The sequence below is a fragment of the Pristis pectinata genome, chromosome 13 (assembly GCF_009764475.1).
Source record: "Pristis pectinata isolate sPriPec2 chromosome 13, sPriPec2.1.pri, whole genome shotgun sequence".
NCBI classification, from domain to species: Eukaryota; Metazoa; Chordata; class Chondrichthyes; order Rhinopristiformes; family Pristidae; genus Pristis; species Pristis pectinata.
Window position 1 is genome coordinate 45,862,509 of NC_067417.1, and position 27,421 is coordinate 45,889,929.

General features: G+C 49.0%; 2 protein-coding genes across 5 annotated transcripts in view; one reads left to right on the forward strand and one right to left on the reverse strand.

Annotated features, from left to right (window-relative positions):
- fbxl9 (F-box and leucine rich repeat protein) overlaps nt 1-15,880 on the forward strand; it is a 121,798-nt gene extending 105,918 nt beyond the window's left edge. The window contains exons 9-12 of one of the 3 annotated variants that reach the window (XR_007957330.1): nt 1,833-2,023; nt 3,106-3,242; nt 5,014-5,089; nt 15,813-15,876. The gene's annotated coding sequence lies outside the window, so the exon portion shown is untranslated. Of the gene's footprint in view, nt 1-1,787; nt 2,024-3,105; nt 3,243-5,013; nt 5,090-15,812 lie in introns of all 3 variants that reach the window. The other 2 variants (XR_007957331.1, XR_007957329.1) reach the window with 2 other exon arrangements.
- elmo3 (engulfment and cell motility 3) overlaps nt 1-27,421 on the reverse strand; it is a 121,362-nt gene that overhangs the window by 18,155 nt on the left and 75,786 nt on the right. The window contains exons 10-16 of one of the 2 annotated variants that reach the window (XM_052028039.1): nt 26,604-26,654; nt 26,168-26,290; nt 22,318-22,449; nt 16,936-17,040; nt 15,794-15,902; nt 14,835-14,971; nt 615-778 (exon numbers count right to left, since the gene is read on the reverse strand). In XM_052028039.1, the coding sequence (XP_051883999.1) occupies nt 615-778; nt 14,835-14,971; nt 15,794-15,902; nt 16,936-17,040; nt 22,318-22,449; nt 26,168-26,290; nt 26,604-26,654 (821 nt within the window). Of the gene's footprint in view, nt 1-614; nt 779-9,609; nt 9,846-14,834; nt 14,972-15,793; nt 15,903-16,935; nt 17,041-22,317; nt 22,450-26,167; nt 26,291-26,603; nt 26,655-27,421 lie in introns of those variants that run through there. The other variant, XM_052028040.1, reaches the window with a different exon arrangement.

Sequence of the window (27,421 nt, forward strand, 5' to 3'; positions counted from 1 at the left end):
GAAAATAGGGTCTAATGTCTTCGAGGAAGGGGATAGAGAGGTGGAGAAGTTTACGGAAGGAATTCCAGAGCTCAGGGCTTTGGCAGCTGAAGGCACAATGGGGGAGCGATTAGGGACGAACCAATAGTCCGAATTGAAGAAGTGCAGAGATCTTGAATGCGTGTAGGTCTGGAAGAGATTATGGAAATAGGAAAGGACAAGGAGATGAACAAATTGGAAGTTGAGAGTAAAAAGTTAGGCAGTATTGGAAACCAACAGAGGTCAAAAGAGCAAAATTAGGATTGGGAATTAGAATTTTATCTTATGTCAAATTAATGAAGTCTATGTGTACACCTACATGCATTCCAGAAGCAATCACTAGGTGGCAGCGAGAGTGATGTTTCTTCTCCACAACCAAGGATCAGTCACTCAGTACAATGTTTAAAAGAAGTCAAACTTTAATTAAGGGACCCAGCAAAATAAGGAGGAACCTGGTCCACCTCAACCTTGGTTAGCTGACACGGTCTCCAATATCTGGAGGATAAAAGATAGGTACGTTCTTGAAACATCTCAAATCCTTGCTCACACATTTCCACTTCACAGTCACATTTAACAAGACCTCGTTAAACTCTTACAAGACTGGTGGTGCCAGGGTCTCCTCCTGGTGCATCCTCTCTGTCTGCCGCAGCTTCAGAATCTCACTGTAGTTCAGGGCGTTCACCTTGTTGCGAAACAGCTCGAGGGAGGTGGGCTTGGTGGCCAGTGTCCGCGTGATCTGCTCCCGTACCACCTGCATAACCTGGAACAGATTGCAGAGAGAGCCGTTACTAGAGTCTAGCAATCCCCTGATCCATGCGGGGTTGCCTGCTCATACAGTGACAAGGGGCAACTGTGCTGGAAGAGGGCCACCTTTCAGTCAAATGTGCCTCATCATTCCTCCAAACCTCTGGCTTTTCAAGCACGCCAAGACACTACTCGAAGGAGGAAGGGAGTGCTTCCTGGTTCTTCCAGCACCAGTTAAACAGACTTAATCAAAATATAAATCAGGACATGACTGGCCCTTCTAAATGACTTTTCCCCCAAAATATACCTTATACAATAATGGTGCATTATCTGCATTCACTCTACCTGACACGGCCCATCAGTCACTCACAACATTCACATTTTGTCAACATGGCGTCAGTTTTACATTCCCCAACACTCCATCCGTGCCAAGTCTGAGGGCTTATTACCCAGGCTCCAGCTCCTTCAGTGTCCAGTGGGAAGTGGCAGCACAGTGGTGCAGATGGTACAGCTGCTGCCTCACAGCTCCAGCGACTCGGGTTCAGTCCTGGCCTCCGGTGCTGTCTGCACGTTCCCTCTGTGACTGCACGGGTTTTCTCACGGTGCACCGGCTTCCCCCACGTCCCAAAGACGTGCGGGTTGGAAGATTAATTAGCCGCTGTAAATTGCCCCTAGTATGTGGGTGAGTGGTAGAATCTGGGTGGAGTGGATGGGAATAAAATGGGTTAGCATGGAATCAGTGTAGCTGGGTGATGGTCAGCACAGACAGGTTGGCTGAAGGGCCTGTTTCTATGTTGTATCACTATAAATTTATGGAACTCCTACACTGTGGCCTTTCCCCACTGAGCCTTTGTGATGACTACACCAAGCTTCAGTCTGTCCCTCAGCATGTATTCCTACAAGTCGGCAGATTTCGGTTGCAGACATCTTGCACCGAACACCAACAAGTTTTGGGCAGATCAATGTGCCTCTTTCACCAAGTTGATGATCTTCCAGTTTATCTCAGTATGTGTCCCTGGGAACAGCCTGCAGATCACAGAGTCAACAAAGACCGTTGGATCCCTTCCCAGACCTTCTTGACAAACTCACACCGAGGAGGCAGACTACCATCTCGCCCGCACCACAGCCGCCTTGAGGGACGTGACAAAGAGGACCCTTCTCATCAGCGGCCTGAGCTTCTACACTAGAATGATGCCACTGAGCGACATACGAGGCAGTTAATCACACTCTTGAAGCCTGGAGTCGCATCTAATACAGGATGGTAAGGATTTAAGCTTTTACAACAATCTGACTGCTTCAGAACAACCATTCCTTATCCTGCATTTTTCAAGCCCAAATTCAGATCATTAACACACCCCTCTGGATACCACCTTAACCATTTACTGCATTTGTTATTTGCAGCAGCCCCTTGTGTTCTAATCAGCCTCCTTGTCCGCATGGGTTTTTGTTTAGGTGACCTGGCCAACATTCACACTACCAAAAGGAGACCAGAAGCACAAATCCACCCAATGGCTATTTGTGGGACCTTATAGTGCAGTAATTGTTACCATTGGTCCAAATTCATAGCACCATGGGTAAATATTTTTAACCTGCATCCCTCATTTAACAGCCGTTGATGCTCCTGCTTTTGACCTGCTCAAGTGGAAGTATTTGCCTTACCCATCTATGATAACAAACTGCTTTATAATTTTAGGTCCCCCATTAGATAACCACTCATTTTTCTCGAGGTTACAATCTCACTCTTTCATTAGGGTACTTCGATGTTTGTCACGAATTGAAAGGCTATTGTCTATCAATCAATCTTTTCAAAGGAAATGACCTCACGGTTGCGGTGGCAACTGGCATTTGTGCTGTTGTCCGGACTTCTGAATAGGTTGCTTCCCAGTAAATCACTCCTCGCACTCCGTGGCGGACCATTTACTGCTGGCTGTTAGCCGTTTCTGTTGAACCAGCTGCTAACGTTTCTCCCCCTTCAACTGAAATTGCTGGCAAAGTGCTATTGCTTACCCAAACATTCAATTAACATTAGTGCCCTGGCTAGGCTGCTTTCCAAATCAGTATTATTATTCTGTTAAACAATCGTTAGCTCCCTCGCAAAGCCCCAAAGCCAAATCTCAAATCACCATACCCTCACATTTAGCAGCAACTGGGCTAGTTATTTGTTTGTGATCTGTACCCTCCCCCACCACCTCCAGCAACGACAGAAAAGTCTCACTGAAACAAGACCCCAGTCGGTGCTTCACATCTTTGTAAACGCTGGTGATTACAGCTGTGGGCTGCTGTTGGGTTTGACTGGAAGTAGATGGGGGAATTGCATTGATTGCACTCGATGATTTATCGCAGAAAATGCATCGGAAGGAAATGCCTCCCAGTCACATCTTTGTCTTTCGTCGCCACTGAGAGGAGGAAATCAGGAGGCAAAGCGATACGGGAAGAAGTTGGATGTGGAGGCTTAGAAGCTTGGAGCTTCCTAGACTAAGGTGAATAGGATTTTACTGGGGGAAGGTGCCGACAGTTGTAAACCTAAAGCAGGTAAACAGAATTGAGAACGTAGGAGGATGCAGGGATGTGGAAGTAAGAGTAGGCCATTGCACCTCCCATGCCTGGTCCACCACTCCATATAATCACGGCGGACCTTTTACCTCAGCACCATTAGAGAGAGATGAGGGGGCAGAGGTAGAGGGTATGCATGTGTTCAAAAACATCATCCACTTCAATGACTCCCATAGTGTGCACACAACACACACACACAGTCATGAGAAATAGCAAGAGTAGGCCATTTGGCCCTCATACCTGCTCTACCATTCTGTAATGGCGTCAGCACCACTTTCCTGACTCCGCATCTCCTTATTCTCTTAATATCTAAAAATCTATTAATTGGTCTTAAGTATCATGACCGAGTCTCCACAGTCCTCCTGGGTAGAGACTTGCAAAGATTCAACACCCTCTGAGTGAATAAATCCCTTCTCATCTCTGTCCTGAACGGCCAACCATCTATGTTGAGACTGTGACCTTGGTTCTAGACACACCAAGCCAAGGGAAACATCATCCTTGTATCTAGACTTGTACAGGGCTGTCAAACCCTGCAAGAGTTTTGTCTCTCAATGTGATCACCTCTCATTTTTCTAAACCCAGGAGCACAGGCTTATCTCTCCTCATACAACATAGCCAGAAATCAATCCAGTGAGTGTTGCTGTACTCCCTCTGTCGCAAGTATGTTCCTTCCTTAGACCAGACCTGTAACAATATTCCAGATGCACTCTCACCAAGGCTGAACATAACTGGAGCAAGATGTCATGTACTCAAATCCTCTTGCAATAAAGGCCAACATACTGTTTGCTTTCGAGTTGCTTGCTGAAGATATGTTAACTTTTGGTGATCAACTGTCTAACTAGGGTGAACAGGCTCAAAGGGACCGACTGTCCCCCTCTGTTCCCAACCGGTTTGTGAAGTTCTTAGAAAGTCACCAAAGATATTTTCCGTATTTTCTCACAAACTGCCAACAGCCAAGAGCTTGAAACAATAAAACACACTGTCATGGCTAAAAGATCCCAACAAATAAAGTTCAGGTGACCATTCAGTTAAATACTCTTCCCCTTCTGAAAACACAATCAAGATTCAGCAAGAAAAGAACTGCAAACCAACCTTCACACTGGCTCTGTAACCAAACAGTCCAAACAGCGCATCATAGGTAGGCCAACCCATGCAATCAGGACATAATTTGGTACTGCAACTGATCCAAGTAGGGCTTCATAGATACAGCAACCAATCCAAACAGGGCATCATTCTCATTAAGAACAGGGTAAGCATGGATTTTGGGTACCGGTCCCACTGTGCAGAAGTTGATGAAACCAAGAGGAACATCTCCCACAAAAGTACTCAAATCCATTGAAGCACAGAGACACCCCCTCTAGGAACACAAGGTAACCAGACCCAAGATCACCAGAATATTTTCCTTCTTCTTTGTTTGTGATGACACAGATGCCACACAGAGCTTTGCAGAGAATACTTTGAAGATTTACTGAAATTAAAAAGTAATGGTTAGTCGTGGTGTAACCACTGGGCAGCACTCAACATGAGTGTAGGTGGGTAAGTAGATCAGCATGGATGTGGGGGTGGACAGAAGGGCTCGTTTCTGCGCTGTAGAACTCTATAGCTCTATCCATACAACCTGACCCAGAATATTGGAGAGCAAAATAATATAATTCCCTATATTCACATGGAGGTTTTAACCAGATTCCTACATTCCAGGTGCCGCCACTTGTAAACGCTTGGCAATCAAATGGACAACAGATGCAAACCGACTCAAATGCATGGTATATTTGAGGTAAAGGACACCTCAGTGTCTTTGCAGGAGACAGTTAGCTGGGTTTTGTGATTGGTGAGGAAGAACTCAAGAGGAAAGTGGAAGGGATAGGGAGAATTAACTGGAGCTGGGAGTGTAGAGTGGGAATCATACGTGGGCAAGGAGCACTTTGAAAGTTACTGAGGAATCCATAGACTGTTCAGATTTCAAAGTGTATGCTGATTGATGGTTTACACTAGGATCAATGGTACTTTAACCAGTTAACACCAACACTGCATAAAACAGGATCATACCGAACTAAGACAAGTTAACTGTGCTCAGTTCTGGTCGCCTCACTACAGGAAAGGTGTGGAAGCCATAGAGAGGGTGCAGAGGAGATTTACAAGGATGCTGCCTGGGTTGCAGAGCATGCCTTATGAAAGCAGGTTGAGGGAACTCGGCCTTTTCTCCTTGGAGAGACGGAGGATGAGGGGGGACCTGACAGAGGTGTATAAGATGATGAGAGGTATTGATAGGGTAGATAGTCAGAGGCTTTTCCTCAGGGCTGAATTGGTGGCCACAAGAGGACATAGGTTTAAGGTGCTGGGGAGTAGATATAGAGGAGATGTCAGGGGTAAGTTTTTTACTCAGAGAGTGGTGAGTGCGTGGAATGGGCTGCCGGAAATGGTGGTGGAGGCTGATACGATAGGGTCCTTCAAGAGACTGTTAGATTGGTATATGGAGTTGAGTAAAATAGAGGGCTATGGGTAAGCCTAGTAATTTCTAGGGTAGGGACATGTTCGGCACAGCTTTGTGGGCCGAAGGGCCTGAATTGTGCTGTAATCGTTCTATGTTCTAAGGCAAGGTTAAAAGATAAAAGAGACCGCAGATGCTGGAATCTGGAGCAAAAAAGCAGAACTCAGGGGGTCAAGCAACACCTAGGGAGGCAAAAGGCAGTGTCCTGATGCAGGACGTCAACACATCTTTTGCCTCCACAGATGCTGTGTGACCCACTGAGTTGTGCCAATGCTCTGTTTTTGTTCAAGAGACCCAAATGGATTATCACAGCTCAATGGAGGGAGCCCTGTGCTTCGAGTGAGATGATACATTGGACGTGAGCAATCCTGAGGACAGCCCCTTTTTAAGAGGAACATTACTGACCCACATGCACCACAGTCTCCCTCTGACTGCCCCACATATCCAGAGACTTTCATCCGGGTGTTGTAACCCAACTGCCAGCTCCAGGTGGGGGAGCAGATCTAGGTCTGCGCTGCTCGATGCCACGTTTAGCAACGTACCCACCGATGCCACCACGATAGACAATGGGCTTTCCTTCCCAAACCACCCACTGGGCAATGGGAAACTTGCTGTGGGCTGGCTGGACATCCTGGAGATGTGGGGCAGGGCTTCCTGGTGGCTTTTCCAAACCAATCAGACCTCAGATACAAATCTAGAGCAACAGGAGACTGGGAGCATCCGAATTATCCTCAGGGACCTGAAGACCTTTCGGAAACAGGCTTAGCTGCGAAAGCTTCGTGGTTGACCAAACCAAGGAGGGAATGGGGCGTCGGCAAGGTCACGGGCCACGGTGAAGTGGGTCACAGTGGGGGAGGGCGACAGAAGCAAGGACAAGGGTGGCGGGAGGTAGGGACAGGTGGGGTGGAGGGGGGCAGTGGATGGAGGTGGAGGAGGTGAAAGGAGGACAGAGGAGAGGAGGTGAAGGGAGGGAAGAGGAGGGAGGGGAGGGAGGAAGGAAGATGGAGAGAGGTGAAAGGAGGGGAGGGATGAGGAGGCAGGGGAGGGGTGGAGGGAGGCTGGAGTGAACATTGTACAGGTGCCTCCCACAGAAAGGGTTAAGGAGCAGACGCTGATGCTGATTGCCTGGGACAGCCGGATCGATGCAGAGATTGGAAAATAAATGACAGAGACCAGAGAGGGGGCTGAAAATAATCAGGCGGCCCTCATTGCCCACAGCCACTGATTAACTTCTGTGGTGCCAGGGAGGTGCTGTGAGGGCAAGTGGGTGGGTGGGTGGGTGAGGGGCTGGGTTGTCGGGGCGAGTGAAGTGGAATAGAGAGCTTCAAGATGGATTCGATATTCACTTATAAATGCTGTCGGTCAAGGTGGATTTCAACACAATCTCAGGATGGGGAGAGGAGAGGGGGGGAGGAGGAGGGGAGAGGAGGAGGGGGAGAGAGAGGGGGGGAGAGGAGGGGGGAGAGGAGGAGGGGGAGGAGGAGGGGGGAAGGGAGGGGGAGAGAGGGGGGAGAGGAGGGGAGAGAGGGGGGGAGAGGAGGGGGGGGAGAGGAGGGGGGGAGGAGGAGGGGGGGGGAGGGGGGGAGAGGAGGGGGAGAGGAGGGGGGGAGAGGAGGAGGGGGGAGAGGAGGAGGGGGGAGAGGAGGAGGGGGGAGAGGAGGAGGGGGGGAGAGGAGGAGGGGGGAGAGGAGGAGGGGGGAGAGGATGAGGGGGAGGAGAGGGGGAGAGGAGGAGGGGAGAGGAGAGGGGAGAGGAGGAGGGGGGGAGAGGAGGGGGTGGGGGGGAGAGGAGGAGGGGGGTGTGGCGGGGGGCTCAGTCTCAAGTCCTGCATGAGAAATTCCTGGCTGGTCAATGCTGACCACAGCCATCGTCTCCCCCTCTCCACGTACTCTAGCACACCAAGACCCTCTGTCCTGGAACTGTGGTTTAACTGTAAAGCCAACATCACATGCAGCGATGCTGCTGTATTTTGTAAGCAGTGATTAACTGATCTTTACCAGAAGTAATATTGCCAAACACCCATGTAACATTTAATCAACCTCCTGTTACACATTTTCCATATGGCTTTCCCTAAAAGGGGACCACACAAACATACAAATTCGTAGCTTAGCCCCTCAAACCTACTCTGCCACTTAGTGAGATCACAGCTGACCTGACTAACCTCAACATCACATTCTTGCCCATCCTCGATAACATCTCCTCTCCTTGCTTATCAAGAATCTATCTCTCTCTGCCTTAAAATATTCAAAGTACCCTCCTCCACTGCCCTTTGAAGAGAGTTCCAAAGAATCACCACCCGCAGGAAAAGATAATTTTATCTGTGTCTTAAATGGGAAACGCTTTATTTTGAAACAGTGATCCCTTGTGCTAGAATTTTCCCATCCGAGGAAACATCCTCTTCACATCTACTCTGCATTTTATACGTTTTAATCAAGTCTTCTCACTCCCCTGTGGATACAAGCCTAGCCTGTCCAACCTTCCCCATAGGAAGTCATCAACTTCTCATGGAGAGGAGTGAGCAATGGATGCAGGTGCCACCAATGCCACCTCCTTGAACTTATTAGTCCATTCGAGAAATTGGCAATTGACCCCATTGGCACGTATCCCCTTGATCTGGTGGGACGTCCATTTGAAGCCCACTCAGGCTAGTTGGAGAGAGTGTACAGAGGATTCATCAGGATGTTGCCTGGATTGGAGGACTCTACTTAAGGGGAGAGATTTGGATAGGCTGGGCTTGATTTCCCTGAAGCAAACACTGAATGGTGACCTGAAAGAAGTATGTAAGTTTATGAGAGGCATAGATAGGGCTTAGATGGAATCTTTTTCCCATGGTATGTGTATCAAAAACAAGAGACTTGGGTTTTAAGTTGAGAGGTAGGAGATTCAAAGGGGATCTTGGGAGCAAGATTTTCTTTATTTCACACAGAGTTCTTGATATCTTGAACGTGCTGTCAGTCAGATACAATCACTACATTTAGGAGGCATTTAGACACTTAACTAGGCAAGGCATAGAGGGATATGGGTCTAATGTGAGCAAATGGGAGTAACATAGATGGGAGGAAAGATCGGTAGGGACTTGTTGGGCTGAAGGGTCTGTCTCTGTGCTGTACCATTCTGCGACTCTGTCAGCTCTTCACTTGATGTGAGATTGGTGGAGACCATCCCAAACTCCTGCCTGAAGACTTGCAGGTCAAGTAACAGGTGTAGACAACACATCCCCTCAGCGGTGTGCCCCGATTCAATGAGATCACGCTGATCCGCATCTTAACTCATTCAGTTCAGGTCCTGTAACACATGGAGATGGCAGGGAAGGAGGGCCATTCAGAAGGATCACATCACCCATTAATCCATACACGGGGGACATGCATTGGGTCTGAGCCCCAAGACATTCCATAGAGAAGATCTCAGGAATTACTTGGGATAAAGAAAGTGGATCTTGTTTCATGAAAGTGTTTCCCTTTTAATTAACAAACAATCTGCTGGAGGAACTCAGCGGATCGAACAGCATCCGTGGAAGGAAAGGAATTGTCGACGTCTCGGGTCGAAACAACGTCGACAGTTCCTCTCCCCCAACAGATGCTGCTCGACCTGCTGAGCTCTTCCAGCAGATTGTCTGATGCTCCAGATTCCAGCATCTGCAGTCTCTTGTGTCTCCATGGCAAGGAAGTTCCATCCAGCCTTTCCAAATAGATATTGATAGCAAAAATCAGCCTCTGGATTCCAGTATTCCACACGTTACTACCTTATTCAGATCTGGGTGTCCCGCAGCGCTTTCAGAGAGAAAGTGAAAACAAGCAATGTCCTACCTCAAGAGATTCTCACCCAGTCTCCAGCATCATCACAGGCAGCAGATCTGGGAGGGTTAAGAGATCCCCAACCCAAACTTTCAGTCACCCCAACAACTCCCCTTTTTCACACAGGAGGAAGCTCTTCAAGAGTCCGGTCCAGGTTAGGCTCATGAAAGACGTAGTGTAAGCGGGACTTTTCCCAGCTCCAGCATCGACTCTCTCTCAGCTCTCACCCTTGTTCATTCTCCCCCCACACTGACCCTCTCAGCCACCCCTGTGTACAGCTTCCCTCCCCCCCACCCGCCCTCTATCTATCTTCACTCGGGTCTCTTGCACTGACTCAGTGAATCACAGCACTAAAAGCTCCCACAGTGACATGCTCTTCCTCTTTCCCTCCTACCTCTCCCACACACAAACAAGCTCAGTTCTGTCCACTAAAATATCCCCAGTGGAAGAACCAGCGCTGATCTATCGGACTGTTCCACAAGGGGGGGGGAGAGGGAAACACAGAAGCTAGCCCTCCAGAGGTCCCCACTACACAACCTGCACCTGCTCACTCGATCTGCCTCTGTAAGGAGGTCGGGTGGCGGAAGCTACCTGCCTCGCCTTGTGTAGGGAGCCTCAATGCTGGACCACGAGCTTTTAACCTTTTTAACATGTTCATCCGCCCCCTTCTGTTCTGAGCTGCTGCCGCCTCTTAATTGATATTATTTGACGTGGGATTAACTTTAACCCATTATGTACCAGACTCTATGGTAGTGGCAACCTCTGCGGGTCAAAGGCAAATTCTAGTGATGTGGGTCTCAAGCAGCAAACATCCCTGATGACTCCCCTCCCTGTATCTCCCCCCCCCACCCTAGCCAATGCACCCAACTATCATTCTCAACAACTGAGCCAAGACAGGGGGACGGCATTAAACCCCAGTCCCCTTAAAGCACCTCAGTCCGAGTGCGAGCAGCTCATCCAGCAAAGGGGCAGTAGTGCGATCAGCCTGGTTTCAGTGCGAGGCACTCCCATCTCCCATCCAGAGCCCCACTCCAGAGCACAGAGTCTAGACTGACCCTCTAGTGCAGTCTGAGGGAGTGCTGCACGGTTAGAAGCACCACCTCTGCAGGATGAACGTTCAAACCATTGCCCCACAGTGCAATCCCAGAAAGGAGCTAGGGAGGTCCTGTGGTTAATATCTACTCCTCAACCAACAGCACTGTTTTTTGTGGAACTTCTGTACAACCCGGCTGCCGAACTTTCTACCTTACAAATCGAGTTAGTTCATTGGCTGTAAAGCACTTGGGGGATTCTGAGATTGTATAACACGAGATACAAATTGCAGATCCATTTCCAATTTTCCCATCTCTTTACGTTACTCTCGACATTACAATCTGCATCACACATTGAACAATACCCAGTGTTTAAAAGAAGAGAGAGCAGTCAGAGGGTGCAGAAAGGATTGATCAAATAACTCCAGGGATGAAGGGCTTCAGTTATTGGACAGAGTGGTGAGTCTTGGGGTTGTTCTCCTTCACAGAGAAGGTTGTGAGGGAATCAGATAAAGCATTCAAAATCATGAAGGGTATAGACAGATTCTTTCCATTGGCAGAAGGGCCAAGAACTAGAGGATTTAGAATGAAGATAATTAGCCAAAGACCAAAATTGAAAGAAGATAAACTTTTACTTTACACAGTGAATAGTTCAGGTCCGGAAAACACAGCTGGGGAGTGGAGGAGTAGTACCTTTCGATGGGGATCTGTAGATTTATCTGAAAGGAAAGAATTTGCAGGGCTATATGGAGTATATCAGGACTGCTGGATTGTTCTCAACAGGCTGAATGGCCTCCTTCCACATTGTAACCAGTATACAACTATGGATCCATTATCTACTTGCAGAGATAGCATGGGACATAGCGAACAGCTGTCAATCTGGGGAAACTTTTGCCATCAGTAATTAGCTTCCACTTAACCCTAGGATCCATTTATACCAGTTTCCCACATGAGCAATATTCTTAAAAGTATAGCCCAGGTGGAACTCAGCAGTTGCATCCTAACTAGTAAACACATTGAGCATAACCCCAGATCTCACACTAACTGTGAGCAATGCCACAGGTATCCACCAACCCTCCTGTTAGCACACTGAGCAGCATAAGTGCAGCGTGGCTAAATCCATTTGGGGTTGGAGAGGGACTGACCTTTACAGGGAGGTTCATAGGAGAGGTGAACAGCTGAGCCTGGGTTCCACCCACAGTACAACCTGGAGTAGAGAGATGGGGTGGCTTGGGTAAATGGTTGTACGATTCCATCCACTAAACTACCTTTCAGGGATGAAGGTGGAAACTCTGGAGTGGGCTCTTGGGATCCAAAGGGATTTGACTGACCATTTGTGGATCAATTTTGAACTAGGTCCATTTTTAGCACCAGTCACTACATACTTGCACCAATGCAGCAACCATTTGGTGTTGCTGTTGGTTTACTGTTGTAACATGTACCGAGGTACAGTGAATAGTTTTAGTTTGCGTACCATCCAGACAGATCATACTATTCATAAAGTACATCGAGGTAGTGAAAAAGAAAACAATGCAGAAGATAGGTGTTGTAGCTACAGAGAAAGTGCAGTGCAGGTAGACAAATAAAGTGCAAGGGCCACGACGAGGTAGATTGAGAGATCAAGAGTTTGTCTTTATCATACATGAGGTCTGTTCAAGAGTCTGATAACAGTGGGATAGAAGCTGTCCTTGAGCCTGGTGGTACGTGCTCTCAAGCTTTTGTACCTTCTGCCCAATGGGAGAGGGGAGAAGAGAGAATGACCGGGGCGGGAGGGGTCCTTGATTATGTCGGCTGCTTTCCTGAGGCAGCAGGAAGTGTAGACGGACTCAGTGGAGGGGAGGCTGGTTTGCGTGATGGACTGGGCTGTGTCCACAATTCTCTGCCCCTTACCTTGCCGCCCTCGCTGGGAGTCGCACCTCGGGTGTTGCTTGCTGCTGGGTGAGTGACTGGAGAGGACATGTTCCGCCCACAGTCTGCCACAGAGGGGACTTGCCCACCACCACAACTGCCCAGTCAGATAAAGCGCTGTAGTGCGTCAGTAACTGGGCTGGCACGGCAGGTCAGCGGAAATTAAAACGAAACCATTCTGGGAGGCAGCTTATTAATTTCTCTGCAGTGACTCACAAAACACAGGCTGTGCTGACACAAGCACATCCCCAGCACAATAGGTTCTGGTGCTGTCCAATCAAACCTGGGCCTACCCATCCTGTGTCAAGCCTCTTGTCACGGGAACCTTCATCAGCTATTCGCTTGGCTTTGAGCCAATAGAGCCTACTGCCTACCAAAACAGAAGCAAAGCCATTTTAAAAATTGTTTGTTCATCTGAAGCAAAGATTTATTAAAACATAAACCAGTTGGGCCTGGATTATAACACAGTTTGGTCAGATAGTGCCAGGGCACAGGCAGCATAGATTCTGCTTGGTTATGAATCAACTATATTGCATTGGCAACAAATGATCTGCTGGAAGAACTCAGTGGGTCGAGCAGCATCTGTGGGGGGTGGGGGGGAGTAATTGTCGACATTTCGGGTGGAAACCCTGCATCAGGACTGAAGAGTGGAGAGGGGAGATGGCCGGTATAAAGAGATGGGGAGTGGTGAGACAGGAGTCCAAGGTGATTGCTGGACTGAGGAGGGTGTAAGATGGCAGGCAGGTGGTGCCAAGGTGGGGTGAGGAGCAGGGTGGCGTTGGGAGACAGTGGCAGGTGAATGATAGATGGAGGCAGACAGAGAAAGAGGGGAAGGCAGGCACGGTAAGTGTAGCGGTTAGCGTAACGCTATTACAGCGCCAGCGACCCGGGTTCAATTCTGGCCGCTGTCTGTAGTAGTTTGTACGTTCTCTCCCCGTGTGACTGCGTGGGTTCCTCCGGGTGCTCCGTTCCTCCACATTCCAAAGACGTACAGGTTAGGAAGTTGTGGGCGTGCTATGTTGGCGCCGGAAGCATGGCGACACTTGCGGGCTGCCCCCAGAATACTCTATGCAAAAGATGCATCTCACTGTGTGTTTCGATGTACATGTGATGAATAAAGATATATAAAAAAGGGGGGGGGGGGAACTGAGGAGCAAGGTAGGGGGAAGAAAGTTAGGGAAGGACAGCCGCTGGAGGGAGATAAGCAGGAACACTGCCCACCAGTGTTGAGGAATAAAAGGAGGTGAGAATGGGAACCATTAGGGGAGAGGTGTATGGCAGATGGAACCAGAACCAGATGTGGGGGAGTGGGGTGGGGGAACTGTGTGTGTGATAGTGAGTGGATGGAACCAGGAGGGGCTGCAGGGTGCAAGGGAAAGGGGACAGATACTAGAAGACCAGAGGACGATCGGAAGGGGGGTGGTAGGGAAAAAAAATAAGGGTTTACCTAAAACTGGACAAACTCAATATTCATGCCATTGGGTTGTAGACTTCTACTGAGTTCTTCAGGCAGATTGTTTGTTGCATTCCAGCATCTGCAGTCCCTCAGGTCTCCATCCTGCATTGGCAACATGGACAGAATTGGCCCCATTTCCCCCCCCCACCGCCCCACACAGCTGGTTGTCCACTTATCCTGTGCACCCAGAGGAATGGGTCGGTGGCGATTCCCTCACTGCTGACTAGCTGGCCGATCCATAAATTCAATGGCAGGCGTCCATGGGCATGGGGGTAGGCAGCCTTGCGCCTGTAACCCAGAGGTGGACTGGAAGTAGATGAGGGAGAGGAGAGGTGTTGAGGGGAGGGGAAGGGGTGGGGGGAGATGAGGTGGAGAAGGAAAGAGTGGGAACTGGCAAAAGTAGCTCGAAGCAGAAAGTATAGCAAGCCATTGATTCTCAAGATTTTTCCATGACAGATACCCAATGTCATAGCACAGCCTGCCAGAGGGAAATATGACCACACTCAATCCGTGCTGAGGCTCCCCTGTTCATTGTGATTGTGTCCCAGTTGGAGAGTTCCTGGCCCATCTCAGCAGCACCTTCTGCACAACCGCAGTTTCCAGGAGGCCAGGACAACCGGTGGGACGGTAGTCAATTTCCCCTAATGGTCTGTGGTTTGGACTCCTGTGAGAGCAGATAGTCCCCTATGGAGTGTCCTCTGTGTACATTGCCCGGGAGCCATCACACGACCATCCAATGTCACTTACACCAATCACAGATCAGGGCAGCGCAGATGAAGGCCATTGGGCCCATCTTACCCGTGCTGGCCCTATCCGGGTCTGCCCTGCCTTGGATGGGTTACCTTGTCAAAATCTTCTTGTGTGGCCCGCATCTCCTTCCACGTTTTGTTCAACAACTGGATGCAAATACAGAAGAACTCTTCGAAAACCCTGTCCTGGGCAAAGAACATGGGGTAGAAGTCTTGCCCTGTTTCCGAGGCTGTGAAGGAGAAGTCAAGATGCTAATGGGAAGGTACCAAAACCACAGACACACAGAGCTCACTTGTACTATTGTGTTGCTTTTAATACCTGTGAACTGAGAGGGGCCGGATCTTCCCTGGGTTCGGTGCAGGGACAAGGGAGGTAGGGTTGGGTGGTGTCAGTGAGTAGTTGCAAGGTTTGCAAACCAGCAGGATGTTACAGCAGTGTTCCTGAAGTGGGGATCAAGCCACAGGTAGCCTGATGGACAGAAGGCAGGTCATGTGACAGGGAAGCTCACTCCAACATAGCAAGCCAAAGCAGGAAGGCATAAAGGGAGAGTGAGAGAGGCTGTTGGGTTTGGGGAGTGCTCAGATTCAGGAATTGGTGGAAGGAAGGTCATTGATGAATCAGCTGAAGATGGTTGGGCCCAGGACACTGCCCTGAGGAACTCCTGTGGCAATGTCCTGGGGCTGGGATGATTCACCCCCCCACAATAACCACAACCACCTTCCCTTGTGGGACGTACCTGGGCAATTTTCCACAGAATTGTAACTGGTCAGTTCGTCAGTTGGTTCGAGGAATGCCCAAGGTATCACACAACAAGGAGGGGCAAATCAAACCTACAGACTCCACAGTTGACGTCAGTTACCTCAGGAGACGCCAACCAGAAGTTCATCAAGATGGAGCTTGGTCAAAATTCTGAGCCTTGCCAGTCCAGTTCCAGGATGAAGCCAACCTCACAAAAGTTGTTGTCCACAATAAACCCTCCAGTCTCCCAAGCAATGAATTTTTTTTAAAAATCAGATAACAGACTGCAACAAAGGACGTTTAATAAACTCACGTGGCTCTCCGATCTTCAGTATCTCACACAGGATGATGGTGAGCTGAATACTCCCACGGCCAAACGGACACTCATGCTTGTCTTCCCGGCTGCTGTTCTCCAGAACAAACTGTTAATTGGGAGGGGTGGTGCGGGGAGAGACGGAGGGGAGGGAGGGAGAGAGAGAGAGAGGGGAGGGAGGGAGAGAGAGAGAGGGGAAGCGAGGGAGAGAGAGAGAGAGGGGAGGGAGGGAGAGAGAGAGAGAGGGGAGCGAGGGAGAGAGAGAGAGGGGAGGGAGGGAGAGAAGAGAGGGGAGGGAGAGAGAGAGAGAGGGGAGGGAGAGAGAGAGAGAGGGGAGGGAGAGAGAGAGAGGGGAGGGAGAGAGAGAGAGAGGGGAGGGAGGGAGAGAGAGAGGGGAGGGAGGGAGGAGAGAGAGGGGGAGAGAGAGGGGGGAGAGAGAGGGGGGAGAGAGGGGGAGAGAGGGGGGGAGAGAGGGGGGGGAGAGAGGGGGGGGAGAGGAGAGGGGGGGGAGAGAGGGGGGGGAGAGAGGGGGGGGAGAGAGGGGGGGGGAGATAGAGGGGGGGGAGAGAGGGGGGGGAGAGAGGGGGGGGAGAGAGGGGGGAGAGAGGGGGGGGAGAGAGGGGGGGGAGAGAGGGGGGGAGAGAGGGGGGGAGAGAGGGGGGGAGAGAGGGGGGGAGAGAGGGGGGGAGAGAGGGGGGAGAGAGGGGGGGAGAGAGGGGGAGAGGGGGGGAGAGAGGGGGGGAGAGAGGGGGAGAGAGAGGGGGGAGAGAGAGGGGGAGAGAGAGGGGGAGAGGGTGGGAGAAGGATGAGAGAGGGAGGGAGATTATTCACTGATTCTTGCGCCGGTCCTGAAACCACGAGCTGAAGCCTCCGCTGAGACTGGTCGGGTAGTCATTAGCAGCAAGAAGCAACATCTACTGGATCTGGTTGGAGAAGAGGTCAGCCAACTCCCACTAACAACTAACAAGCTTGGGGGGGTGGGTTGGTGGTGGGGGAAGAGTCGGGCACCTCCCAGCTCGGAAAGCCTGCTGGAGAAGAGGGAGAGGGTAGGAGCGACTGTGACCCTAGCCAGTATTTCTGCAGGCGTGCATGGAAGTCAGTGGGAAGACTGGGGAGAAACCAGTAGGATGTTGCCAACTTACCCGATTGTAGGCGTCAGAGTGGCGGGAAGCAAAGTAGATCATGTTATCCAGAGGCAGCAGCCCAGGAGGAGTTCGACTGAAGTCCAGTGAGGGATTGGCGTTGTTCTAGGATGGGAAAAGACAACAGGTACATGAGAGGAAACTAATACCAATAACGTGGTTTGTCCTTCCAAAAGAACCTCAGTTTTGCAGTTGTCCACTGCTGATGTGCAAGTGTGGGCAAGCAGTGGCCGGGGGTTTTGACAAGGGGCAGCAGGCTGATGGGTCCTGGCTTTATCCAGTGTCACTTTGCATGCGTGATGAGCAGCTGATGGTGATGTAAGGTTGGAGAGCATGGCTGATGTACACACCACCGAACACTGTCAATTTGTACAGTGCCTCACACTGCAAAATGCCCAGGAATGCAGGCAGAGTTAATCTCGTAGTGTGCCAAGAAAGGCCGATTTAAGAGATAGGTTTTAAACATCATTACAGAGAAGGGGGGCAGAGAGGACGGGGGTGGCCGAGAGGAGGGGGGTGGCCGAGGGGCAGCGAGGAGGGGGGGCAGAGAGGAGGGGAGAGATGTGGGAGGTAAAAATTAGGGAAGTAATTGAAAGCCATTTTTTATTCATTCACAGAAATCCAGGCATCATTGCGCAGCCTGGAGTGATTGCTTATCCCAGGTTGGCCTCGAGAGGGAGCTGGTGAGCCACCTTTGTTGGGAGAAGGTTCTGTTGGGCCGATGCCCCATGGTTTTGGTCCACAGCTGACGCTAGCAGCAGTTCGGGGTGCAGTAGCAGAGCGGTAAAGTTATTGAACTGGTAGCCAGAAGTCTGGCAATTAACCTAAAGACACGAATTCAAATCCCACCAAGATATCCATTGAACTTAAATCAAGTAATGAATTAAACTTGGAATAAAAGCTAGTGTTGATAAATTACTGGACTTGCCATTAAAAAACTTCTCCTTCAGAGAGAAGACCTCTGGTCCTTATCCTGCCAAATTACTTGTAACTCCAGACCCACTAACACGGCTGACACAAAACTGCCTCCTCAGATGGAAAATAATGCCAGCAATGTCCACAATCAGTGAATGAATAAAAAAAGAAAGAACATTTCCAAGACAGGATGTCCTGTGACTAGAGGGGTGTAGATAGTCGATGATGCTCCTGTCTACCTGCAGCCTTTAGATAGCAGGAGGGCTGTTTGGAGGCTGAAGCAGCCTCGGCTAATCTTCCAATGTAACTGGGACATGGTGCGCCATTATGGGAGGGATTAACACTTAGGTAACGGGAATTCAATGGAATGGGTGTTGAGCTTGTCGAGTGTTGTTGGAACTGCAGTCATGCAGGGGTATGCCATCAAACTCCTGACTTGTGCGTTGGAGTCAGTGGAAAGCCCTGCTCTGGCCTGCTACGCTGTGTCACTACACCAACTCTCTTCTCAATCTCCTGCACCACATTATTGCAACTCTGCCCTGAAAAACTGCTGGCCAAAGTGGAGATAAGCTGCAGAATCAACATTCATCGTCTCCGCTCCAGAACCAAGATCACCCCAACCTCTAATCATTGATTTATGGCATACAAGCCACTCGTGTACATGCTCGTACTGAGCTCCAAGTGACCGCCTCACTGAAGTTTGTGTGAAGATGGGCCTCAAAGTGAATATCCCAAGGACAAAGGTCCTCAACCAACCCAGCCCTCTGTTCAATGCCAACCCCTGATGATGAAGATCCATGATAGGACCTTGGAGAAACGGCATCATTTTCCTTATCTCAGGAGAAGGCAGAGATGGATGATGAAATTCACTACTGCTTCCAATGCACTAGCGTCGTCAGCCACCATCTGGTGGGGGGAAGAGACCTCAAATCCAGCAGCCAGTGCATGGTCTGTTGGATAGCAGTGATTCTCACCCTCCTCCATGCCTTGGAGACGTCAATAGTGGGCAACCGAGAGCTCTGAAGCACCACCAATGTCATCTCCATAAACTCCAAATCCACTAACAGATAAGACACACCAACATCAGCACATCTCCTCCCAGACCCTGATCCTGCTCGACCAGTGCCAGTGAGAGGACCGCATTGTCCATGTGCCTAACACAAGATTTCCACTGCACGCAGGGTGCGCTGAGCTTCATCAGGAGAGGAGATTTCCAGGAGGACAGGCAAAACACTTCAGGGACCTTGTAAAGGTCTCCATGAAAACTTGTAACGTCCTCACCAACTCAGGGCAGTCTTTGGCCTGCGACTGCTCCAAATGGGGGAGAAGCACGCAGGAAGGCACAGACTACCTTCAGTCTCCACGGCAGGAGTACGCAGAGGCCACGTGCAAACAGTGGAGGGATGTGCACAACACCCAACAGCTCCCCATAGGACCTGGCCACTTCAGAACCCATAGAACTGGAAGCAAGTCAACTGTTATCCTGGGGTCTGCCCAAGAAGGTGGAAAGGCTCTGGGAAAGTCAGTGCAGGATGTCCTGCCTCTTCTGCAGGCACATTATCTTTATAGCTGGTCCAGTCAAGCTGACCCCCAGGATTTCCATGGTAACAGCACTGGACGTCAAGTGTATTTGGTTGGACTCTCCGTAGCTGGAGATGGACACTGCCTAGCACTCGTGGTGTGTGCATGTTGCTTGCCACTCATCAACCCTTGTCTGAATGTTGCCTGGGTCTTACTATGTTCAGGCATGGACTGCTGCAGTTGTTCAGGAGTCGCAAATGGAATTGAACATTGGGAGATCATCAGCGGACATCCCCACTTCTGACTTGGCGATCATGGAAGCGGCAGTTGCCAATAATCCAGAGTGATGTCGCTGGGCTAAGATGACAAGCCTCCAACAATCAGATCTTCCTTTGCATGGGGTATAACAAGTCTATCTTCCACTGAATGGATGTAGTCCTGCACTGTAACTTTTAGTGATGTTGAAACTGGAAGCTGTCCGCCCACTAAGATGCCAAGGTCAAGGGGGTGGTTGCAAACGCAAGTTGGGCTGTTTGCATGGAGAGGGAGATGAAAAGAAAATGAGAAAAGAGATAGCACAGAGGAGGAAATCACCAAGCGTGGAAGTTGCTTGGTGCAGAGGACGCAGTAAGATACTAACTTTCTCTTGCCAATTGGTCTGGAGCCGGGAATTGATCTAAAGTCGGCACCAGTCGAGGATCAAACTTCGGACTTGGGACCACATGAGCCCATGTAGCACACGTGGGAGAGAATTCAGCAAGTATAGCACTGCTGGATGAGAACCTTTCCATGTCATATGTGAATCAGAGTGAGCAACTGCTCGGAACAATAGAGCCAGGAAGGCCAACAGTGGTCATTTAGTTTGAGGACATCTTGCACTAGGGATTAGACTAAGAAAATTACTACAAGGTACGAAGATTAAGCATTCTGGTTCCAGAGTGTCTAGTCAAGTTGCTGTGATCCAATCTGGCTGACGGGAATCCAGCACATTGTGATTCCAGGATCAATACACCAATCAGGTAGAGGTGATGACGACATCAGGGAGTGATCTCAGTGAGGGACCTGGGCAACATCCTCTGACAGAGGACTGCTTCTTGTATCTAAAGCATGCAATGTTGCTACTCATAAGCAAAAGGTTTACCTCTCTGTTTGGTGATCTATTACTGAACCTGGGCGAAAGTAACTTAAATGTTGTATGGGCATGGTTGTAACACCAACATTACAGATTTACTCATTTGTATAGACCATATCAGGCATTTTCTTACTGGTATACTTTCACCTCTGACTGAACTATAGATGGTGTAACTATATTCGTGGAATAATAACCCATTTGAGGTGAGCTTACATAAAATAACTGATACCCGTACAAGTTGAGAATTCACAGAAGAGAAATAAACTGGCTGTCTTTACCCTGTTTGAGAGTCCACTAACGCTTCAGTGGCTAACTCTCAATCCCCCCAGTGATGTGTTGCATCGAAACATAGGTAACAAATGCCAACTTTGCCAGGGTATGCCCACTTTGAATTAGGTGTGGGCCAACGGAGAGAGTACTGTGGCACTTAAAGCCCCAGGCTCAAGCCTTGGAGAAGGCTAGAACACAAGAAAACCAGAGAGAATAGGTCATGTCAATGCTAACTGAGTGTTCTGACTCCAGGGGCTTGGACTGTGAGAGAGTACAGCCACCCTAAAGATCCTTGCACAGAATGAGAAATATCTTTCTGGTGCATCACTGTTCTTTATCCAGTTATGTGTGGCAGGGGAGGGATGAATCTACCCTTGGATTACTTAATAAGAAAAAGAACCATGATATTGACCAGGCATTTGAATTATTCCAATAATTCAGGACTGAAAGAGAAACAGTTTTCTAAAGAAAAGCCAGAGAAAGTCACAAGGAAACAATCAGTGCAGGGAACACTAGCATTTAAGAACTCAGAGAGTGGTACTTTGAATCTTACTGACAAATAACTTTAATGGGAAGCAGCCAGCAACTGGGTAGATTTCACCAGGCTAGGTCCCAGAGGCCGATAGCCACACCTAGCCTCTGATAACCTTGGCCAACTTTTCCATCAGCAAGAAGACCGAATCCAGGATGGATTCTTCACTCCCGTTCTACATGCTTAAAAAAAGGCGGCATCTATGTGAAGTCTTGTACGTATGGCACAAGGACTCATCGACAAACAAGGATCACCAGCAAATATCGGCAGTGTAAACTTATGCCCAGAGCAGAGGTGTGGCAGTAGTGAACGTTTCCCCTCAGCAGAAGTATCCATAACCAGAGGGCATAGGTTTAAGGTAAGGAGTATGACGTTGAGAAGGGGTACAAGGAAGAATATTTTCACCCAGAAGGTGGTTGGAATCTGGATTGCTTTGCCTGATAGGATGGTGGAGGCAGAGATCTGGAAGAGCACTTGAATTGCCAAGGCATAGAAGGCTATGGACCACGTGCGAGTAAATGGGTTCAGTGTAGATGGTGGGGTGGTCCTGTTTCTGGGCCTTTATGACTCTCTGACTGTAGGTTTGGGTCACAGGAATGTAGAAGTGTTGCAAACAAATGGCACTACACGCAATGGAATCTTAAATGCTAATATTGATGAAAAATTATTGATGCTAATTTACTGTCCAATTATCTCTTTGATTTATCACATGGAAATAGATTTTAAAGCAAAATGAACAAGAATTTCTAATCAGCCATCAGGAAGATTGGACCCTCTCAGTGAGTAGATACCATTGTATCTCGTTGGTGCAGTATGTTCTGGGAAGGATGTGACTGGAGACCACTGTTGAACACATAGATGAGGAAGTGGACGAGAGATTTATCCATACTAGGCCCAAAAGCGAGTCGCCCAAAAGGCCACTTTCTGGAACCGGCTCAGCGTGTCTGTTTGGACAACAGTTCTGGGACAACACACATTCTGCCAAAAGGCACGAGAGGCTGGGTCAACTCACAGGGAAGCCGAGCCTCCTGAACTCCCGGGCGCACAAAGATTTTCGCCGGTCCGTGTTGAAGTTCCCGGAGGATGTGTCCGTGTCGGACTCGAAGGCAGCTTGGCGCAGACTGTGTATCATATCCCTCTGCTCCTACAGGGGGAAAAAAAATAAGAGACATACTCTGAAAAAGTTGCAGTTAAGGACGGACCTCTGCAAATTTCAGATCATTCCTGGGGAGACTGATGTGACTGAGGGCTCAGTGTGAATGGAGTGACATGTTTTATGTTTGCCATCTTGCACTTGGAGTCAACTGACATTTTAAGAATTCATTGTCTGCTTTTGGTGTGGAAACTTGTACCTGAAAGGAACTTGTTCAAGGAGGAGTTCACTCCATCCTTCCCCCTTCTCTACAACTTTCTTTGATTTCTCTAAGAAGAGGTCTTTGAAAATTAGTGTGTAGGTGAGTGGTAGAATCTGGTGGGGAGTTGGTAGGAATAAATTGTTTTTAAATTTTATTTACAGCGTGGTAACAGGCCCTTCCGGCCCAATGAGTCCGCGCCACCCATTTTAAACCCAAATTAACCTACCTGTACGTCTTTGGAATGTGGGAGGAAACCAGAGCACCCGGAGGAAGCCCACACAGACACGGGAGAACGTACAAACTCCTTACAGACAGCGGCGGGAATCAATACCCAATCGTAGGCGCTGTAATAGCGTTGCGCTAACCGCTACGCTACCGTGCCGCCCAATGTGGGGAGAATAAAATGGGATTAATGTAGGATAAGTGTAAATGGATGGCTGATGGTCGGCACAGACTCAGTGGGCTAAAGGGCCTTATTCTGTGCTCTTTCACTCTATGACATTTTTAAGATAATTGGCAAAGGAGCAAGAGAGAAGAGACGAGGAGAATTCTTTCTAAGAGAAAAGAGTTGCTTTGTTCAAGAGTCATAATCACAGTCACAGAGCGCAAACAGGCCCTTCAGCCCACCAAGTCTGTGCCGACCTTTTTGCCCGCATTATGACCGTATCCCTCTCTGCCTCGCCTTTTTAAGTGTCCGTCTAAATGCCTTTTAAACGCAGTAATTGTATCTGATTCCACCACCAACTCCGGCAGCGCGTTCCAGATATCAAACGCTCTGTGTGTGTAAAAAAAAACTTTCCCCTCAGATCCCCTTTAAATCTCCTCCCTCTCACCTTAAACACGTGCCCTCTTGTTTTTGACACCCCGACCATGGGAATGCACTGTCTGAAAGGGCAGTGAAAGCAGATTCGATGATAACTTACAGAAGGAACTTGGATATAGGTTTAGATAGGTTTCTGGAGCTACAGGGAAAGAGAATGAATGTGGGACAAATTGGAGACCTTAAAGAAACATTGACTAAAGGGCTTTCCTCTGCACTGTCCCATTCCATGAATTTGCTGGTAGACCCCGTAGACAGCACACAAGCTAATGGTGGGAGACTGGCTGCGGACAGAGCCACCAAGTGGCCACGGCTTCCGACTACTTTGTGGCAAATCTGACTGGGGATCATGTAGTCAATGCAATTCACAAGAGGAAAGCAGGCCGGGATATGACGACACCAGAGAGGTGTGGAGAGGCTTAATGAGGACACAGTCAGGACAGGCGTGTTTTAGTTATGAAGGAAGAGGTGCTAGGCTGGGAAGAGAGGAACCTGAAAAGAGAGTTAATGTATAATGGTTCAACGTGTTTGCATTGAACCTCTTATCACAGAGAATGGTGAATCTTTGGCATTCTCAACCCTGGAGGCTTGTGGAAGTGAGATCATTGGGGGTACTTACAGAGGAAGTAGAAACGTTTGTGAAAGATCATGGAATTGAAGACTCTGGGGAACTGGCTCAGAACAGGATGAAGGAAAATCAGCCATGATCATACTGGGGCAGGCTTGAGGGGCCGAGTGGCCGACTCCTGCTCCTAGTTTCTTGTGTTCTGTAAAATAAGAGGTCTGGATTGGGTGAACAGGAGGCTGTGAGGTGAGAATGTACTGGCAGAAAAGATTCAAGGAAACCTTCTCTCCCACATAGAATGGTGGGGAAAGAACCCTCACAGTTTTCCCCAGTTCTCTGGGTTTGTAATGGAGTCTCCATTGATCAATGGGAAACAGTGAGTGTCCGGATACCTTCGTGTGACTTCCCCGTCCCCCGAATGCAGCCCTGTGGGCATGAACCTGACGCTGGGAGCTGCACACGACCCATTTGGGGTAACCGGGGTAAACGCAGGTACAAGCTGATGAATTGACACGGAAACCTCAACGACAGAAAAAGTCAGTGACAGGAAGTAGATGTCCACACAGTCACACCGTAGGAAATCAGGCCCTTCAGCCCATTGAATCCATGCCAACTGTGATATTTATAATGGATGCACTATTTATGTTTATTTTGTTAAGTACAATTTATGTTAATTTATGTCTGTCATGTCACTAACGTACTGTGCTGCTGTTGCAAAATGCTAATTTTCATGGCATTTATACCCTGGGTATGTGTACCCATGACAAGGACTTGGATGAGGCTGGGAACCAAATGGATCACCATTGGTCATCCAAGGGAGTTGATCACAAAGGAGCAAGTTCGCAAATGCAGCTCTGTTGTTGCGGATTGAACCAAGCCTCACAGTGGGTGGCTGGTCACCAACCCTGAACCACCTCACGTTAGCGCAAACTTTCCCTTATTAACCCGCCGATAGTTTTCTCGCTGATGAGAAGATCAGCTCCCCCACCGTCAGTCCACCCGGGCTGCATTCAGACAAACATTTGTCACAGTTCACTTGCTGGTAACAACTCCTACCACTGCTGGCGTTCCTCGGTCTACTCTTTGCAAACAGCTCCTAAGGGCTATTTAGACTAAAGATTTCACATTATTATTTTGGGGGGAAATTGTCTCCAACTTACAGAAAGTTCAGTGGACAGACAGTTCTCAGGAATGGAACCCGAGGACCCCCTGTATAACAGAATCATTCATAAATCCAATAAGGAATAGAGAAGCCAACTCCTTTACCCAAAATGGGAGGAGACTATGGAACATGTGACCAGGGTGAGTACATGATCCAAACAGCACACTTACATAAAATGGGAAGCAAATCAGTAGATGATAGAGAAAGGAGTGGAAGAATTTGTATAAATCACAGGTTAGACCTCACTTGGAGTAGTGTGTGCAGTTCTGGTCGACACGCTATTGGAAGGATATGATTAAGCTAGAGAGGGTGCAGAAACGAATCTCACAGATGTCTCCAGGACTGGAGGGCTTGACTTATGAGGAGAGATTGGATAGGCTGGGACTGTTTTCCCCGGAGCGAAGGAGGCTGAGAGGTGAGCCTATAGAGGTTTATAAAATTATGAGGAGCATAGATAGTGTCGATAGTCACAGCCTTTTTGCCCATGATAGGGGTGTCTAAAACTAAAGTGCATAGGCTTAAGGTGAGAGGACAAAGAATTAAAGGGGACCCGAGGGACAAGTTTTCCCACACAGAGGGTGGTGCCAGAGGAAGTGGTAGAGGCGGGTATAATTACGTTCAAGAAATATTCAGCGGGTCCGTGGATAGGAAAGGTTGAGAGGGATATGGGCCAAACTCAGGCAAGTGGAAGTAATGCAGATGGGCACCTGGGTTGGCAGGGACGAGTTGGGCCGAAGGGCCTTTTTCCATGCCGTATAACTCTATGAAACTATGAATACGCTGATAGGGTGAGGAGAAGGGCAGGGATAAGTTGTCTGCATCTGGCATAAATCTGTTGGGCCGAATGGCTTGTGTCCTTAATGTAAATACCATCCTTGTCCTCTGCAGGCATTCACACCACAGCCAAGATGTCTTCATCTCAATTACCGAGCTCCCAATTGCAAGGATGTACCGGCTTACCTGGTTGTAGGGGTCCATTGGAATCTTCATTCTGGGCTCCAGGAGGTTGAGGGAAACAGACTGCAGGACGTACAGGTAGTGGGCCATCTCGTCTCTCATTGTGGACGAACTAAGGATAATGTTCTAGAACAAAACACAGCAAATCACTCCTCTGTTAGCATGTCCAATCCCCACCTTCCCTGTGAAATGCCTGTCCAATCCCCACCCTCCCCCCAAAATGCCTGTCCAATCCCCACCTTCCCTCCGAAATGCCTGTCCAATCCCCACCTTCCCTCCGAAATGCCTGTCCAATCCCCACCTTCCCTCCGAAATGCCTGTCCAATCCCTACGTTCCCTCTCAGGCGCCTGTCCAACCCCCATCTTCCCTCTCAAGGACATGTCCAATCCCATGTCTCCTAAGTGGCTGCCCAAGCTTTGGTGAATGCAAGTGCCTTACCTTGAAAACATATTGCCTCAGGTTTCTCCTGCTGAGAAACTCCATTGTTTCCTGAAAGAAAGAAGGAAAACAAAAATCAAGCTTGACAGAGAGAGAAAAAAACACTAATTCACAATGCCAAGGATCTGACCAATAGAACATTACAGCACAGCACAGGCCCTTCGGCCCAAAATGTTGCGTTGACATTTCATCCTGCTCTAAGATCCATCTAACCCTTCCCTCCCACGTAAGAGTCTTTTAAATGTCCCTAATTTATCAGCCCCCACAACCTTTGCTGGTAGTGCATTCCACGCACCCACCACTTTTTTTTAAAGCTTACCCCTGACATCCCCCTTACATCTTCCTCCAATCACCTTAAAATTATGTCCCCTCGTGTTGGCCATTGTCGCCCCAGGAAAAAGTCTCTGACTGTCCACTCGATCAATGCCTCTTATCATCCTGTGCACCTCTATCAAGTCACCTCTCATCCTCCTTCTCTCCAAAGAGAAACGCCCTAGCTCACTCAACCTATCCTCATAAGACATGCTCTCCAATCCAAGCAACATCGTGGTAAATCTCCTCTGTACCCTCTCTAAAGCTTCCACATCCTTCCTACAATGAGGCGACCAGAACGGAACACAATACTCCCAAGTGTGGTCTATCCAGAGTTCTATAGAGCTGCAACATCACCTCATGGCTCTTGAACTCAGTACCCCGTCTAATGAAGGCCAACACACCATACGCCTTCTTAACAACCCTATCGACCTGCACAGCCACCTTGAGGGATTTATGGACGTGGACCCAACATCGCTCTGTTCCTCAACACTAAGAGTCCTGCC